We start from the raw sequence: 18,238 nt of genomic DNA on the forward strand, positions 1-18,238 counted from the left end.
AAGGCAGGTACATTTTCTACCTGTCCTGTCCATTTTCTGTTGCAAGAATTATCTGCCTCATCATTACAGCTGTCGTATTAAAACTGACATTTTTCAGGGGCTGAGCAAAATCTTGCTGCAAAAACCTGTGTGAAAATCCTTCTGACTTGTAATATATAAATTCAGGGCCTCAGAGGGGGTAAACAGAGACTGCAGTCCTGAGCATTCATCTTTCTTATTTGAACGAGCACCTCTTCCTTCCTTCCTGGAATGTGACTTGACATTTTGAATTCCTATTAAATCTCTGGGTACACCCAGAGACCTGAGAAAGTACTGGAGAGAGCAAACATCCTCCTGAATTTGGCAAAAGCAGAAGCGGATGTTTGCATGGCTTGCAGGCTCAGCTGCTCAGTGGAAGAGAACCAGTGACCCCGGGTTGCCAGAAAAAATTCTGTGTGGAGCTGAAATGCCTTTGCACTTGAAAGTAGCCACTGAATCTGTAGGGCACGTGTAGCAGCAATGGAAGCCCTGCAGTTGAAGACAGGGGAGTTGAGGCTGTTTGGCTTTGGGGGCCACCATTCTCCCTCCCTGAAGTTACAGTATTTCTTCTCCACATGGCCTACATGCTTCTGGGGAGGCCCCATTTCAGTGCCAGAAGTTGACTCTGAATAGTCTCTGCTAGCTAGTATGCTAAGTAGTCTATGCTAACTAGTTGCACCCATGGATGGGCCTCCAGTCAGGCCTGTAAGCAATGGTATGCAAGATCTTTGTTGAGACTTCTGCCAAAGACACTTGTTCCTCATGGGCACTATCAGGAGGAGAGCTTAGGAGGATGGTCATTGCTCCACTCTGAATACAATGTCAATCTATGGAAGAAGGGAGAATTCAGATAACTGAGAGCTGGAGCCATGACCAAACTGGACTTTTCAGTCAGTGAACCAATAATCTCTAGTCATTAAGCTAGCCTGAGGTAAAGTTTACATTACATATAAGGTTTCTAACTTCCCTGTGGTTCCCAGATAACTGGTGTATACACTGTTGGTGATGTAACCAAAGGGGTGTTATTTGTTCTGTGGGTGCTTATTCCAAGGGAAAGTCTTGTACAGAGCTTTGCACAGAAAATTCCAGCTTCTTCAAGTTTCCTCAAAAAGGGCTATAGAGAACCCTTAATAATTAGGCAGGCATCAATAAAAGAAACAAGCCAGGTGTCAAATGCAGTATATTTTAATTTGTTTCAAATAAAGCAATATATGTATATTTATATATATATATTTCAAAAAAACACCAGATGTTAAATTCTACAAAAGCACATGAATCTTCAGTGGATCACGTTTGTCTGATTTTCAACATTAATTCCCTAAAGACAATCAATGGATTGACATCACAGCTACAACATAGGTTGCTAACTGAGCCTCTGATCTTTAGCCACACCTTGATTTTCCTAATGAGTAAATACTGCCTGGCTAAAATGCTCCAAAGTCATGATGAGGAAAAGCCAACAGATCAAGCAAAGCCATGAAAGTTACGAAGCAAGCTAGAGCTGAGTATTAGAATTAGTAAAAATGATTAAGAGAGAATGACATAAACATACAGGATTCGTATATTCTGATTGACTCTCTTTTGGCAGCGAATTGGGTCAGCACCTCGGGCAGGGAACGAAAACTGAGCAGAAACTGCTCAATTCTTTCCTAGCTTAGGCCACCAATGTCACAGCTGGGACCGAAAGAACGGCGGTATCCGTCGAAACTTCTATTCTTGTGGGACAGAGATTGCACTGTGAAACCCTACCAACGTTGCCCCGGAAAGGCCTGGCCTCTGAGTTGTCTGCAGCATGCTGCCTTCGACGGGGCTTTTCAGAATGTGCTGGGGCCGCCTCTGGGGTCTTTGCCCCCAAGGGGACCTCTTGGTTTTTGGCACCACCTTTATTTTTGGGACGGAAGCCATTGTGTGGTGGTCTTCTATGTTCATGCCGGTTGTTGTTCTTCACCATGGGATCAGCTTCGTTTCCACTGCCCTGTGACTTGGCTGGACCATTTAGCCTGTTGTTGTGATACTGTGGATTAAATCTTCGTCTTTGGCTAGAAGGTCCATTCTGCCAAAAGCAGAAAAGAGGTAAGTGTCAGATGCCAAGAAACCACAGAAGACACCAGTAGACACAGGGAAATCTACTCTCTAAATCACAGGTAAACCTTTTTCACATCATGGCAGAAATGGACAACATAGAGATAGGTCAAGAGTTGATACAATCCTTAATTTTAGCACCACAGTCTTGTAATGGAACTGGAAGAAAATTATTGGTCTTCAAAGAGAGATAAAGAAGCAGAAACAGGTTATCACAAAGTAGGCCAAGGACTGGAGAGATGGCTCAGCAGTTAAGAGCACTGGCTGCTCTTGCAGAGGGCCCACATGGTGGCTAACCACCAACTGTAACTCCAGTTCCAGGGGATCCAATGCCTTCTTCTGGCCTTCTTGGGCACTGTACATATGGGTGCACTTACATGCAGGCAAAATACTCATGCACATAAAATAAAAATAAAATGTTGAAAAAGTAGGCCAAAAAAAAAAATCATAAGGTCTGCTTAAAATGTAACAAAATGAGGGCCTGGAGAGTTGACTCATGGCTAAGAGCACACACTGCTCGTCCAGAGGACCTGAGTTCAATTCCCAGCACTGACACTGGGTAGCTCACAACTGCCAGTTCTAGTTCCAGGAGGGCCCCGTGCACGCTCTCTCTCTCTCTCTCTCTCTCTCTCTCTCTCTCTCTCTCTCTCGGTAGCTCGCAACTGCCAGTTCTAGTTCCAGGAGGGCCCCGTGCGCTCTCTCTCTCTCTCTCTCTCTCTCTCTCTCCTCTCTCAAATGAAAATAATAAAACACTAAAAATGTGTAAGAAAATAAAATGTAAATGGGCAGAGCAATAATGGGTCTCTACCATGAAAATTTCCAAGTTGAATATTCTATACAGACTATATTCAATTCTAATCATATATGAAGAAGTAAAATTCTGATTTTCTTCTCTAAAGCAGGGTTTCTATTTTATTTTAAAGCAATTTCGTAGTTTGGAAATAGCACTTCAAGCAAATATAGTGATGAGGTGTATCTGGGAGACCTTGGGGAATGGAGAGTTGATGCGTGTGTTCACAGAGGTCATGTTTCTAAGTCATTTTGTAGTTCAAAGCCTAAAGTCTCTGAAAAATCATTCATTCCTTCAACAAATCAGCAGCCAAAACATAAATAGATGGTCAGCAAGGTAACAATGGGCTACACCTGTCTGTCTCTATACAAGTAAAGGTTTTGGAACTCCTTGAGGTCAACAGCCAACATTAATGAATGTGTACAGGACAAGAGGCACCCTCGAGACACTTCGCCACACACACTGCCTCATTCACCATCACAGTCATCCTTGAAGACAGCGCTCCTATTTGCTTCATGGTGTAGATGTGGTAATTAGTTTAAGGGACTTGCCTGAGAGCTACATGTAGAAAATGGTGGAATTTTATGTACTATTTATGTACACTTTATGCACTATTTCCTAACAAGAGTCACAAGTAGGTTATTACATGCACACAGACATGTTTTGAAAATCAAATTTCTATTTGATTTTAAAGCACATAATGTTGTGAGTTACAAAAATCTAAGGTTTTTGATTTGTGCGCTGTGACTATGACTAGTGTAGGTTTAGGACACAACAGTACCCAATAATCTAGGTCCCAGGGCAAAAGGACCAACACAGGACCACGTCTATTTGTCTGAATGTTTTATCTTCCTTTGGATGCGCCTCATATTGAGGGCAAGTCTTGCACATAGGAAGACGGGAACTCTAGCCTTTGCCTAAGCTCACCCCTAGTCTCATAGCAATTATCCTTTGGATGTAGAGGTGTGCAGACCAGCAGCATGTTCTGCCCTAAGGCAGTAGACTCGGGAAAGTGCTCCAAACAGACCCTGAGAGTAGGCTTGGGATCGTGTGAGAGCAGAATTCCAGGGTCTGAAATACTGGGAGTGTGTTCCAGAAGGGAGGTGTGGCTTCTGGGGAGGCATGTCTCCTTGGCACCACTGACCCCTCACCCTGTAGAAAGGGTCATGCTGTGGGGCCCAGAAGGGTTTCTGTAAAGCACAAGGGCCCTTCCTGCCTAGGTCTACACTGTTCTGCTTAGATGTTTAAGTACACTTCCACTTGAATGAGCAATCACCTTCAGTGCTCAATATCTACATGGTAGCAAAGAATCTGGCCTTCTTTGTTTTTAAAGAAACTGACAAAAGGATACTCAGATTACATTTTAGACTTACTTTATCTTGGAGTTTAATAATAAGCACGAAACAAAATCAGTGAGGATGCATTTAGCTTATGAGTTGTTTATAAAGTGCTCCTTGTCAATGCACTACTTTAAAGTGCATGACATTATTCAGGACCAGAGAAATGCCTGTCAGTGTCATTCACAGGAATTCTTAAAAGGTCAAGACAATAAGACCCAACAGGACACCTAGAAAGCCAGTGGTTTAGTGGTTTGAAATACTGAAAAAGCAAGTTGCAGAAATCATGAAAACTGTCTTTATAGTATGCCCAGTTCCTGTGTCATCAAATCCCATTTTCTGTTCATTTTCTAACCATATGGGACTGATCAATCAGAGAATCAGAAGAGAGGGAAGACTATCCTTTAGAAAGCTGTGTTTTTATAGAGGTCATGGCAGAAAGGATGAATAAAGTCACTTTGAAACATGTTGTCTTTACTGAAATCCCAAGAGAAAGGAAGTTCACACTAACTTTGATCTCCTACTGATCCACCAAATGTAAGTGGGAATTAAATTATCTCAACAACAACAAATGCCAGGTTCCTTTCTTACTAGTAGTTTCAGTGATCTGGTTCTGAATTTTGTTCCTGCATCTGTCCAGGTCCACATATGCCACCTATGGATGGTGGCAACCAAAGACATGAAGGGAGCTGTTTCAGTTAGGTACACCTGCTAATGCTGTCTGGAGTACATGAAGGGCACTTTCTCTACATGGGAGGAGCCTATGAAACTTGAACTCGATGAGGCCAGGCAGTGCTGTGGGGGCTGAAGGGATCCCAGGCAGGACCCCAGGGAGCTCAGTGGTTAGTAGTTGCTATTTCCTTCCTCTAGAAATGAATGGTTTCTTTCCTGGCATCATACACCAGGATCTGTTGGGTCTCTGCAGGTAGCACTGTGAGGCCCTCCCAGAGTGGCTTACCTGCTTGTTAGGTGGCATGGTCTGGTGACAGTGGTCGGCAGTGTTGGGAAGACCGCTTGCCATTTTTGGGTTTGCTGCTTTACCTTCAGAGGGCTTGTTATGATTGAATGCTTTCCTGGCAAAGTGGCCCTGTTTCCCAGAGGTTGCTGCATGGGCATTCAGCAGTGGCAGCAGGGAGCTGCAGGGAGTTCTCAAGGAATAGTTGTTCTTTGGATGTGTAACTGCAACAAGAAAAGGTTTGGTATTAAGCGCTGTGCCAAGAACACTGCTGCCTCCGTACCCATTAGAAAGTGTAAGGAGATGAAGAAATTGGCAGGGGCTCCATACAAACGTTAAGGCGATTTTTCTTTAAGATTCAGTTTGAAAGGGTACCTTGGTGCTTAGAGACCACCAAATTTCTCCTGTGAGAATCCCTGAACAGTGATTACAGCAGCAGCATCTGAGCTGAGAGATACTTGCAGGAAAGAAGACATATCTGAGCAACTTAAATATTATCCTTTAGGTCAAGAACCACCACGGGAGGGGAGATGACACCATGATGTTCCATCTTGGCCCTGTCTGCAAATGAATTCCTCTTCTTTGATTCCCTGTTACACACCAATTCTTGCTGCCCTTATTGGGTCCCTAGACTACTTGGTGTTTTGACACATGAAGATGTCAGAGCCACAGTATTCAGACAGCATGGGAATAGGGAGATGTTGAGTATTGGGAATTTTGTCACTCTGGATCACAAACATTCCGGACCACAGAGAGGCCTTCCAGCCCGATACATCTTGTTTTTGTCTTTTTTTTTTTTTTTTTTTTTTTCGGAGCTGAGGACCCAACCCAGGGCCTTGTGCTTGCTAGGCAAGCGCTCTATCACTGAGCTAAATCCCCAACCCCACGATACATCTTTTATATGCCACTAGGTCTACATGATCCAGCCTTTTAGCTGTAGATGTGCACCATTTCCGGCGCTGCTGGCATGCTGGCTGATCTCGCAGCTCTCTCTCAGGCACACAGTCAGGTCAGGCAGGTCTGCTCAATGCTTAGTCTTGTCAGTGCTGTTGTTTTTGAAAGTGGTGGTTTCTGGCAGGAAGATTTCTAAGTGATTATGCTGACTTGAGGCCAGAGGGGATCAATTCCAGGATAAAGCCATGAGTTTCCTCTTAAAGCTCACTAGGATCTGACTGCCAGGCTGGACAGTGAGACCTTTCTCTGAATTTTAAAATTGTCACCAATTTTTAAAAGCAATTTTCTCTGTTCTCTTTGTTGGATCAGACTTAATCTCAGGGTTTGGCAAGACGATTAGGAGTGACTGGTAGGGCTCACAGAGCATTAGAAGTAGACAGGACAGGGCCATAGCTCCACTTTGTAGTAAGGTGTGATAATGACTTGGGGCTGCCCAAACACAGCCAAGGGATTTCAGCAGCTCCTGGCTCTCCAGATTCAGTTCATGGATCTTTATTTCCTGTAGCCACTGGTTCCGAGCTGTAGCAATGCACCCTCTGCAGAGCCAGCAAGAAAGGAGCTTTGGGAGGATTACTGTTACAAACACCTGAGGCTGCTGTCTTTATATGGACAGTCATAATTTACTAAGTGACAGTTTCTCTCATTAGGTGGCATCTGGAGAGAAGTTGGCAAAGTGGCACCCCCTCTGACCTCCTGAGCTGGGTGACACAGAGTCAGAATTAGAGTCTTGCTCATCATGGGTTCAAGTGAAAAGTAGGATAGGCAGGGAGGTTTCCAAGTGTCAACCAGACTGCTTATTTAGATATGTGGCAAAAGCTAAGGATGGGGCTGGAGAGATGGCTCAGCAGTTAAGAACACTGGTGCTTGCAGAGGATCCAAGTTCGGTTCCCAGCACCCACATGGTGACTAACAACCATTCATAATTCCAGTTCCAGGGGATCCAACACCCTTTTCTGACCTCTGTGGGCATTGCATGACATGAGTGTACTTACACACATATACAGGCAATACACCCAGAGACATAAAATAAAAACAATAAACTATTACTAAAAAAGCTAAGGATGGAGGATGGTCAAGAGGTAGATTCTTTCATAAGGGAGGGAGTATATACAGAAAAAAATAAGAGACAACTGCTGAAGATCCGTGAACAGGAAGCCTACAGCACTTAGAGGACTGGTTTTATCAGTTCTATTTAACATGATCAGTTATATATACTGACATGGAAAATGTTTATCATCTATTGTGAAACTACAAAAGTAAACTGTATCACCACACATTTGTATGGATAAGTAGATAATAGGTGCAAAGAAATTTAAAGGTTACCAAAAAGTAACAGCACATATTGTTTCATACAGTTTGGTAATTTTTAGATCAAGCTATGGTTTTTCTATTTAGAGGTGGGGAAAGCAATTTCCACTTTGAAAAAAAAAAGTGCAGTGAAATCTCACTGTTTCCGCTATGAGGCTCTGGACTGTTGCTGGTTTCCTCTGTGGCTGTCCTCGAAGCTGCGTTAGCAATCATTGCCCATCTCCATCTCCCCTTGTGGGTAGTCTGGGGTGGGGATGGGGGTTGGGGGGAAAGCAGCAGCCAATTTTGCTGCACATTAGCAGCTCTAATTAAGGCTTAATAGGGAACAAGACTAAGCTAATGGCTGTTGTGAAGTCTTTCATTATCTGCAACTCCAACTCAGCAGAGAGCCCAGGGCGAGGGTGGGAATGGAGGGTTTGAGGAACACAGGCCGGCCAGTCCCACACAGCAATAGCCAATCCCTCCCCAACACAACAGTGTCTGCAGAACCAGAGCAGTTTAAAATCAGAGCAGCAGTTTATCTGGAGTGCTTGGGAAAAGTTTGCAAAAGGTATAAACCAGTTGGCCTGTTCTGTTCTGTTTAATAAATCCTGGGGATTTACTGATGGGCAGTGGCATTTAAAGAGTCTAAGTTCAAATCTTGACATTTCTAGTGACTTGTGTCATGACCTTAGATCATTAAACCTCTTTAGACCTCAGTTTAGCCCCGCTGGAGGACTGCAGACCTGACATTTCTCCTATCAACTCCAAACATCACCAAGCTCACACAGAATTATTTAGCAAATATGCAAAACTCACTTTCTCCACAGAGCATGATTTGGGCTTTCAGCTGTTCGATGTCACAGGAGAATCGGGCAGCCTTCCCCAGCTCTTCATCATATTTGCGCTCACTGACAAAGTGCTAGAAGAAAGAGAAGTAAAGCAGGAGCCCCACAGTCACAGAGACGAGACACTGCACATTCTTTCACTCTGCTGACCTGGGGGATCATTCCAGCCCAGCCACTGTTCCATTAGGCCAGCCTTGGTTCTGCCCTGCCTAACCATGGTCCCCTTCTTCTGGGAAGAAGTAGGGGACTTGTCTTTCCCCAGTGTGGCTTAGAAGGAGCTGTGATGAACAAAACGTATGTCTGGGCTCATCTGTTTAGCCTTTTAGCATCTCCCACTAGAGCAATTTTCTAAGCTGCATTCCAGCAGGGGCTGCCTAGTTTGGCCAAGGGCCTGGTGTGGTATTAACTGTCAAAAGAAAATATGCCCTCCTCCCTAGACACCCACCACTATTTTAATAAGGAACTAGGAAGACTAAAAAGTCACTGTCTAGAAAACATTATCCTCACGATGGAATTTCAAGTGCGGCTATAGGAAGCAATTCATTTAAAATTCAATTTAAAATTAAGAGCTATGTGTAGATGACAGAGTGAGAAATACAGAAATAACCATGACTCAGTCCCTTCTTGAGTTCACCAGGGAGTTTACCACATGGCAAGGGAAAGAGATGCCATTAAATACAAGGATAAATGTGGTTGGTGCTTTAGAAATATAGAAGTGGAAGAAATTATCTCCTACTGAGGGACATGGGAAAGCAGTTATATAAGAGGGAACATGTGAGCCAGAACATTACAAAAAAGTAAACATTTACCAGACCCTGACCAAATTCTTAAGAAATAATCTTACTTTTACCCGATCACATAATCATGGAATCAGTGTTCTTATTACCCCTAGTTTACAGATGACAGGACCCAGGTTCTGAGACTTTAAGACAATACATAATTTATCCAAGCCACAAAAATAGAAAATTTCAGAGCTGTACTGTTCCATTCCAAAGCCTGTGCTGCTAACCATGTTATGAAAAATGGAATTTTGATAGGCAGAAATGAAATTTGGAGGAAGTTGATTTCAATTGACCTGTAATTCCATATCCCTCAATGTTCTAAGAAGTTGGGATGTTCATAGAGGAGATCTGTGATAAACAGTGAGCCCAGCGGTATACTGTAGTCTGATGGGAGGGATGGCTTATAGGGGAGGCTTGATCTATTTTGAGTTTAACGCTGGACTTACGATGGAGAAGAGGCTGGAGGAAGACAGTGGAGACAGAAAGACTAGTCAGGAGACAAGTACAATTGGCTGGCTGGAGGGCAACTAAGGCCAGAAGGTGAGAAGGGACGCCCTCAGAGCTCTTGGTACCCACCCTCTTCTCCCCAAGTTGCCTTCCAGGCCTAAGCTGGATGGAGGGGATTGAAAAATCACTTGGCATTTCTGCTGTTCACAAGCAGCTTTATACTCCGATGGGTAATACTCTTCTAGAGCTAGCGGTAACTATGTCTTGAAAATACTCTAGCTTCCTAGAAGTGAATATAAAGCTGAGGTACACTTATGTACATGTATATGTCTGCATGTTTGCATGGGTGTGTTTAGTGTACTGGGTAAACAATAATTATTGAGAAGAGAAATGAATAAACTTCACCTGCCCACTTTGGTGTAAATACTTTGTCTTGCCTTCCTGGTAACCATTTCCCCTTCTGGAAACTGCACCCCAATGCTGTTTAGAAGACCTAGTCTTAGTGGCCTACAAATCAAGGCAGTATACCCTCTCTTGGCCAAATGATGGGTGTGGCCCAAGTTGGGGACAATCGGAGCCCTTCCCATAAGGACTTGGAATCAAGGAATGTGTGCAATGCCAAGCTGTCCTGAATAGATAATCAGGGAATTTTTTCTTCCTATATTACCCAAACCGCTCTAGTTCCTACCTAGTCACAGACCCAGGTCCTCAGACCATATCTGGCTTTGTTGACTTATACTCAACATTATTTCAAATTCTACTTGAGGTTAGCCAGAATCAGTTTATATGTCTTGCAGTGGAAAAAAATCCAATAAATATACATTTGTGGGTAGCAATCTTAACATAAAAAGGGGAATTAAACTAGAAAAGAATAAACGTAAGAAGCTGCCACAGATTGCATACTTTATAATCCTTACTGTTAGGATATGCCATGTTGAGTGTATGTTTATAAACAAATGTATCAATTATGTAGGGTAAAAACCATATCCCTCATCTCAGATAGTATATGGTTACACTTTCTTTGGGTCAGTCCCGACTTAGAAAGCAGTTTGTCACTCTGCTTTGGAATGATTTATCCCTTCAAATCATGTTCTTCTTAAGTATAATGATTAGGTATTTCTTCACCCTTCTGTATTTCAACCCTGTGGAAGGGAGCAGGGTATATGGTGTTACAGCCTCAGAGCAGCAGTCTGTCAACAGAAAACAAATATAATGGGGATCAGAACTCTAGCTTGGGGTTCAGCCAAGGTACTATAGAACTGACCTTAATTTCTGCCCTGAGTTCGGCCAGCTGCATCTCTGCCATCTGACTGGCTAGATCAGTAAGTCTCTTTAGTTCTTCTGCTTTCTTCTGACGGGCAGTTAGGATTTCCACTACCAAATGAGAAGGAATGGCATGTTAGGGGCGACATTTTAAACATACTAAGTGACCGAATTTCTTGGAGTCAGTTCTCTCTCCACAGGCTGTTCACTTTGCTGGGCCATGACTATGTTTTCTGAGTTGGTCATGGAGGCAGGTTCATCCTTCAAATTTATTATCAACAACCCATTTCCTTGTGTCCTTACCTACTGATCCCTCAACAAAGTGCAGTTCCTTCTGAGTCACTGTACACATCCCCTTCTTCATTCTCGCCACTGGCATCTGACCTCACTTTCTTAATTTGGAGTTTTCAGTGTGTTACTTAGAACTACCTCTGAAAAATGACATATTCAAATCTTATTGAAATATACTGATGTTATGCCATTAAATTCTAACCCATTAGACTGTCTAAATTTTAACACTATATATAGGCTGGAGATTTAGGTCAGTGGTAGGGCACTTACATAGCATGTATGTTGTCCTGATTTAATTCCCAGTGTAGTAAGAAAACAAAAAAAACTTCTTGTCTGATAAATTTTAATACGTACTCACTTGGAGTAACTGGCTGTGTTACTGGAAATATGGCATAAAAATTGACTTTATTAGCTTTTTGTGAGTGAAAAATGTGTCTGCTTTTGATGATCTGCAGATATATTTCCGTTTTGCAAACAGAGAGAAGTTCCAGACCACAGTGTCTTGTGTCTTTGTTTTAAGTGACCCCAGTGGAAAAATTTCAAGGGTGAGTCAAGTCACTTTGAACCGGATTTGTGTGCATTCTTTAGGGTGTGCATATGTGGAGAAGATGCCAGGAAGTTCCCTGGTACCACATGTCTGTCAGATGAGCTAAAAGTTCAGATACATGTAGTAGCCCAAAGGTTACTCTGTGTGTGTGTGTGTGTGTGTGTGTGTGTGTTTCCCCAAAGATCATGGAAAACAATAGCAATAAATATGAAGTCTGAGTTTCAGCACATAAACTTGTAGCTTTCTAATTAATCATATATGAATTTCCTTTATTTGTTTTAGAAAACATTTTGAGCCTTAAGAAAAAGCAGCTTAGCCAAGGTTACATCCATGTTGAACCATCTTCCATCCTGGCTGAGCAAAGATGAACTGTTTTATTAGAACACATTCACACTACACAGAGGCAAACATTATATTTTGTTATTTTGATATTTTGAGATGTGATTTCACTGTGTTGGACAGCTGGCTAACCTCTAGTCCTCCTGCCTTAGCCGGCCAGTGCTAGATCACAAGCATGTGCTACCACACCCACCCGAGCAAAGTGATTTCTGATTCTTGAAGTTCTTCACATATAAAACATCAAACAAAAATCACCTAAAAAAAAGCTGGGTATGGTGATGCACAACTTCAATCTCAGCATCCAGGAGGCAGAGGCAGGAGAACTGCTGCCAACATGAGGCTACACAGTGAACCCCGTCTCAGAAGCAAAATCGAAGGAAGCAAACAAACAAACGAAAAATAAAACTAGAGAGGAACAATTAGTCAAGGGTTAAATTTCTTGCAAACCACAAGCCATTCATCAGACTGACATATGCTGTCTTTTTTATGGTAATATCAATACAGAAATGTCAAACATCATAGCGAAGGCTGAGTGTGGTGGCACATGCCTTTAATCCTAGCACTGGGGGGTAGGGGAGATGCAGAGGTGGGCAGATCTCAGGGAGGTCAAGGCTAGCCTGCTCTATATAGTGAGTTCCAGGCCTGTCAGAGCTACATAGAACAAAAACAAACCTTAAAACACCAAACAAAAAACAGTAATTGTAAGTCATAAAGCCTAATTCTTTGCCTGTGCTGGTTAGTTTTTGCCAACCTGACACAAACTAGAGTCACCAGTGAAGGACGAACCTCAACTGAGGAATTTTCCTCCATGAGACTGGCTTCTGGGCATATCTGTGGGGCATTTTCTTGATTGATGTAAGAGGGCCCAGCCCACTGTAGACAGTGCTATCCCTGGGAATGTGGGTCTAGGCTGTATAAGAGAGATAACTGAGCAAGCCAGTAAGTAATGCTCCTCAGTGACCTCTGTTTCAGTTCTTGCCTGCAGGCTCCTGCCTTAGTAGCTGCCCTGACTTCTCTCGGTGATGGATTGTGACCTGGGACATGTAAGCTGAAAAAACCTTTCCTCCCCAAGTTGGTTTTAGTCAGTGTTTTATCACAGCAACAAACAGAACACTGCCCAACTACATGACTGGGAAGATGCCTACTAGTCTTTCAGAATACAGAAAAACTAGTGAAAAACTTGTCTGGATGATATAAGTAAGAGAAATTTTCACTTGAACGTAGATAGTATATTAGTGAATGATCTAGTGGCACCAGAGGTCGCAGAAAAGTGGGCTGCTATTATTTTTGGCCAGAATACATACTTTGTTGGTCTATACATTACCTTATTCCATTTGAAAGGGAGATTTCTAGATTCTCTTAAAACACTGGAATTTGGGCTGGGGATGTGGCTCATTTGATAGAATCCTGGCTAAGCTAGCATGAGTTCGATCCTTATCACTGCATAAACAAGTCATAGTGGCACATGCCTGTGATCCCAGCACTTTGAGGTAGAGGCAGAAGAATCGGAAGCTTAGGGTCATCCTTAGCTATACAGTAAATCTGAAATCAGCCTTGGATACAAGACCCTGTCTAAAAAAAACAACCAACTGAAAAATAGGCCCAGCATTCCCAAGTGACAAGAGGGGCTACAGCTGAAGAGTCACTGCCCTCTGCAAATGCAGCATGTGCCCAGTGTGCCACCATCTCCACGTGGTCCTTTGGCCACATGGATGTCACCTGCCTCTATACGTCCTCATACTCATGGGACTAGAATAAGACCCAATCATAGAATGCTTTGTGTTCACAGTATCTAGTGCTTGGTGAGCCGCAGGTCACAATGCTTGCTGAATGAAGGATTCAGTGGTTGGATGAACACATTACTTGAAAGGCTATCAAAAGAAGGACTGAAATTCCTGTCTCAGAAGCCATTAAGAATGTCTAGGATCGGGGTTGGGGAGACGGCTCCATGGGTAAAGTGCTTGCTGCACAAGCACAAGGACCTGAATTCAGAACCCCAGCACCCATAAGCTGGGCAAAACAGTGTTAGCTTAAGGTGGGGACAGAGACAGGAAGATCCCTTAGCTCACCAACCAGTCAGTCTAACCAATCGGTGGGCTCTAGGTTCAGTGAGGAGAATGTGCATCAAAAAATAAATTGGGGAATGGTAGAGAAAGATACTCAATATTGTCCTCTGGCCTCCATACACACACACACACACACACACACACACACACACACACACAAATGTGCACGTGTACTCACACTCACACATGTGCACATCCATGAACACGTCCCCCCCCATACATACTCACAAAAACTAAAGAATGTATAGGACCCACAGCTTTGACTGCTTACTTATTTGTCATGATAATTCAATATGCAGATGGGATTAAAGTCTGCAACACGAGAAAATGATTCTTGAGTAAAAATAGGAAATGCTATGCTTTCTTCTTGCCAAGTAAGATAAAAAAATAATTTTGAAGACCCAGACTTGACGAGCAATAGTAAAGGGGTCAGCAGACCCACAGTGACTGTACAGCTAAACAGATCCTACTTTTCTAATGGATCATTTGTGGGATTGGTGACAATTAGGGGTCATTGTTCTTTTTTATTATGTATAACTTGGGCATTCACATCAGACAGATTTTATAAAAATAGATATAAGTGGGCTCTAAAATGGGAGCGCAGGTGCAAGATCACCCATAAGTTCTGAGCTTAAACTCATGCAAATGTGCATGAAAATGAATACTGTGCATCAGCAAGCGCTGGAGTGCATTTTTACATATAGTCTCATTAACATTTCAAAGCCTTTCATTATGAAAAAAGCTTTAAAAGTTGAGATCTAAAGCTGATATTCTTTAAACATTTTCACCTCAAGTACATCAATCACAGAAACAAAAAGCAAAAACAAAAATAGATCAGATCTTAAGATTCATTGATCCTATAATTTAGAATAGAATGCTAGGTATGTTTTGAAAGCACCACGCTTTCAGAAATCTGTAGAGGGAGACAGTTCCATGTAGCTTAGGTCTTTGCTGTATGCAAGACTTAATACTATCTATGCAACTTTAAAAATAGTATCTGGCATGCTGAAATCCATTTTCTCAATAGGATTTATAAATCCCTTCAGGTTCTTGGAAACACATTGGAAGCTTGGTTCATATTACTTGAACCATGGAAAATCTTAAGGCTTCTCCAATAACACCCATTAGCAGAAGGTATATTCAGAATCTTGGGGACCAGCTGTTGGAGTGAAATGTTTCTGCAAGCACAGAGATTCTTTGAAATCCTTATTTCTTAAAAATTCTCGAGAATTTGGCATTTTACTTTGTAATATTCCTGTGTTGATACAAAGTAATATTTTCTTCTTGTGTCTGAGAAAACCCATCAAGAACGTGCCTGTGTGGGTCTTCAGTTCCCTGGGTAGGCAGATGAAGCTTGAGGCCATGATAACACAAGATGCTATTTCTTTGTCTGTGAAATGTAATAATCCCACACACCCTATAGGGTTACTGTGTAACTAAACAGAACATTTGTGAAACGTTTAGTATACATAAAATGCTAATTTAAGTATTATTACCAAAGTGAGATCTATTCTTCTATAAAATACTTCCTTATTAAATAATCACACTAGTGTTTACTAATATTGTATCTTGCAGTCTATTACACTAAATTGGTTATATTTAACTTATTTAATATATATTCATGAAGTAAGTCCTTATGTTAGGTGTCATCTTAGATATGGGAGTTTACATTAAAATTGAAGAAATATGGTTGATGTGCAGGATATGTGAAATGTGAAAAATACTGGAGGTCACAGATAAGCAAGTAGGGTGGGGCTAGAGTCAGTTCTGTCTGCCTCCAGAGCATGTCAACTGGCTTGCCCAGGTGATGGGAAGTACTGAACTCAGAACCTACAGCACCAGTTACTGAAGCTGGATGAATTCTGCCAGTCAGTCCAGCAGTTTCAGCTCTATAAAGAAACATTCAATAAATGCCTATCAATTGAAGGAATTTTAAAAACAAGGATTCTCTACAGATGCTCCAGGCTCCACAGATGTTGGTACCACATTAATGTCCCAAGAAGGAAGAATGAGGACATGGAGGCTGAAGTCTTCTGTGGACCTCTGAGATGTGCTAGGGATGTTCTTGATTGCATCTAAGGAACCACTAGTGTCTGGTCTGTGCTGATTGTTGGTGTTCTTATCACTAGGACATGAAAATGACAAAAAAGTAATACCTAAGAAATGAAAATCCTAAGTCATCTACTTTTACTGAAGAAATCATCAAATTTTGTAAGATTAAAATAATTTTTTACTCAGGGGCATTGAGTATTATCTCACCTTCCACATTAGCTTCATTTAACAAGACTAGTTGTCATTTTAGACCTACAATATTGCTTAAGTTATTTAGAAAAATGTGTCATATGCTTGTCATAATGTGTATGTGCATATGCATGTGTGTGCATGTGTATGAGGAGGCCAGAAGTCAGTATAGGGTGCCTTCCTCTATTCCTCTCCACTGTATTTTTTGAGACAGAGTTTCTTGCTGAACCTGGAGCCCACTGATTAGCAAGACTAGCTAGTCAGCAAACCCCAGGCATCCTCCTATCTCTGCCTCCTCCGTACTAGCATTACAGGTGTATACCAACATGCTGGGCATTTTAAGTTGGTGCTGGGGTCCAAACTCAGGTCAACCATGCTTGTGTGGCAAGCTGTATGAAATGAATCATCTATTTCACCCTAGAATTTTTAAAATTGATTTTTAAGTTATCTTTAAAATCTTTTATTACATTTATTAATTTATTGTGTATATGTATATGGGTGGGTACATGCATGCTATAGCATGTATAGTGAGGTTGGAGGATAACTTATGGGTGGCTTTCTCTTTCTACTATTGGGTCCTGGGGATCAAACTCAGGTCCTTAGGGCAAGCACCTTTACCTGTTGAGCCATCTTATCCCCTTCTTGAAAAAATTTAAAGAAAAATAATGAGAGCTATTTCCCATTAAATGAAGACTGAATTATGAACAAGGTTCAGAGGAGGAAAAAATAAAAAATAATGAAGAATCTGGTCCGATCTTTCATTCTTGTACAAAGAAAGATATTGGTAATCAAAGGAAAAAGGATTTAGTTGAAAGCTGGCTAGGTTTAGATGGCCATTTAACTAATTGGTAAATTAAAATCTAGGTGAAGATGAAGAACTCAGAACACTTAGGGAAAATATTGTGGTTGTAGGGGTCCCACAACAGCAGACTGAATTCAATAGCAAGAGAGGGTTCAGCAGGCCATTGTGACTCCAGGTGGAATCTGAGGGATCTTGTCTGTACTGAAATTTCCAACCCATGAACCTCTGTATAGGATGGTTAATCTGCTCTACTACTGGTTGAGTCACTTTACCACAGTGGAAAGGTTTAGGGATAAGCATAAATAAAACAAGATGAAATAAAAGTCAGAATGTTAATAGTCTGTGTTAAATGTAAGGAAAGTTTTGCAGTGAGCAGGACAGTTTGCATATGTTCATTATTTAAATAGAGAATTTGGTTTATTAAGCAAGCTATCTTGCAATTTCAAGTTAAAATATAGAATTGATTTTCTTTTGCAGTTTCAAGTTGGCAGGTGTTGGCATATTTGACAGAGTTTGTAAACAGAATTGGAGTGTTTTAAGAAAACATTTAGTACATTTCTATTTTTGAATTATTAATCCTATACAAGTTGCTTAAAAGCTTAAGAATATTTTGCTTGTTTGGTTTGTGAGAGCATTATCAGGCACTTTAAATGCTTGAAAAGAGACAGATATATTAAACACCCCCCACTGTTACAAATGATTAGGGAAATTTAATTGACTTTTAGATGATACAATTTTTTGTTTGTTTTTCACTTTGAGAAAAGGTCTCATGCATTCCAAGCTGGCCTCAAACTCACTATGTAAGTGAGGATGATCCTGAACTTTTTAATCTTTCTGCTTTTGAGAGCTGGGATTATAGGTGTGCATCACCATGCCTGGTTTTGTGTTGCTGGGACTCAAACCCAAGGCTTCTGGCATGCTAGGCAAGCACTCTGTCAGCTGAGCTCCATCTCCAGCTCAAACAGTACAAATTTGATAATTTTTAGGTAATTGAACCTAAAAAAGAGTGAGTAGAAATGACTATAAAGATTAGTAAGTTGTAAAGAATTAAAAATGATTATCATTAAATTTAGTGCCAGGGGCTGGGTGTACAGCTAGCTCAGCTGGTAAGGTACTGCCACACAAGCATTAAGGATCCACATTTGATCCCCAGCACACATGTAAAAAAAGCTGCGCTTAGCTGAATCGA

The 18,238-nt window shown here is 41.6% G+C and overlaps 1 protein-coding gene across 12 annotated transcripts in view; it reads right to left on the reverse strand.

Annotated features, from left to right (window-relative positions):
- Positions 1 to 1,187: 1,187 nt before the first annotated feature.
- The window catches only part of Spats2l (spermatogenesis associated serine rich 2 like), a 174,493-nt gene continuing 157,442 nt past the window's right edge, over positions 1,188 to 18,238 (reverse strand). For all 12 annotated transcript variants that reach the window (XM_008833355.3, XM_029563609.1, XM_008833343.3 and 9 more), the window contains 4 exons: positions 10,765 to 10,874; positions 8,243 to 8,345; positions 5,186 to 5,406; positions 1,188 to 2,071 (listed from right to left, as the gene is read on the reverse strand). In XM_008833355.3, the coding sequence (XP_008831577.1) occupies positions 1,673 to 2,071; positions 5,186 to 5,406; positions 8,243 to 8,345; positions 10,765 to 10,874 (833 nt within the window). In that variant the 3' untranslated portion in view covers positions 1,188 to 1,672. The remainder of the gene's footprint in view (positions 2,072 to 5,185; positions 5,407 to 8,242; positions 8,346 to 10,764; positions 10,875 to 18,238) is intronic.

Source organism: Nannospalax galili, unplaced genomic scaffold, assembly GCF_000622305.1.
Source record: "Nannospalax galili isolate Female #2095 unplaced genomic scaffold, S.galili_v1.0 scaffold610, whole genome shotgun sequence".
NCBI lineage: Eukaryota > Metazoa > Chordata > Mammalia > Rodentia > Spalacidae > Nannospalax > Nannospalax galili.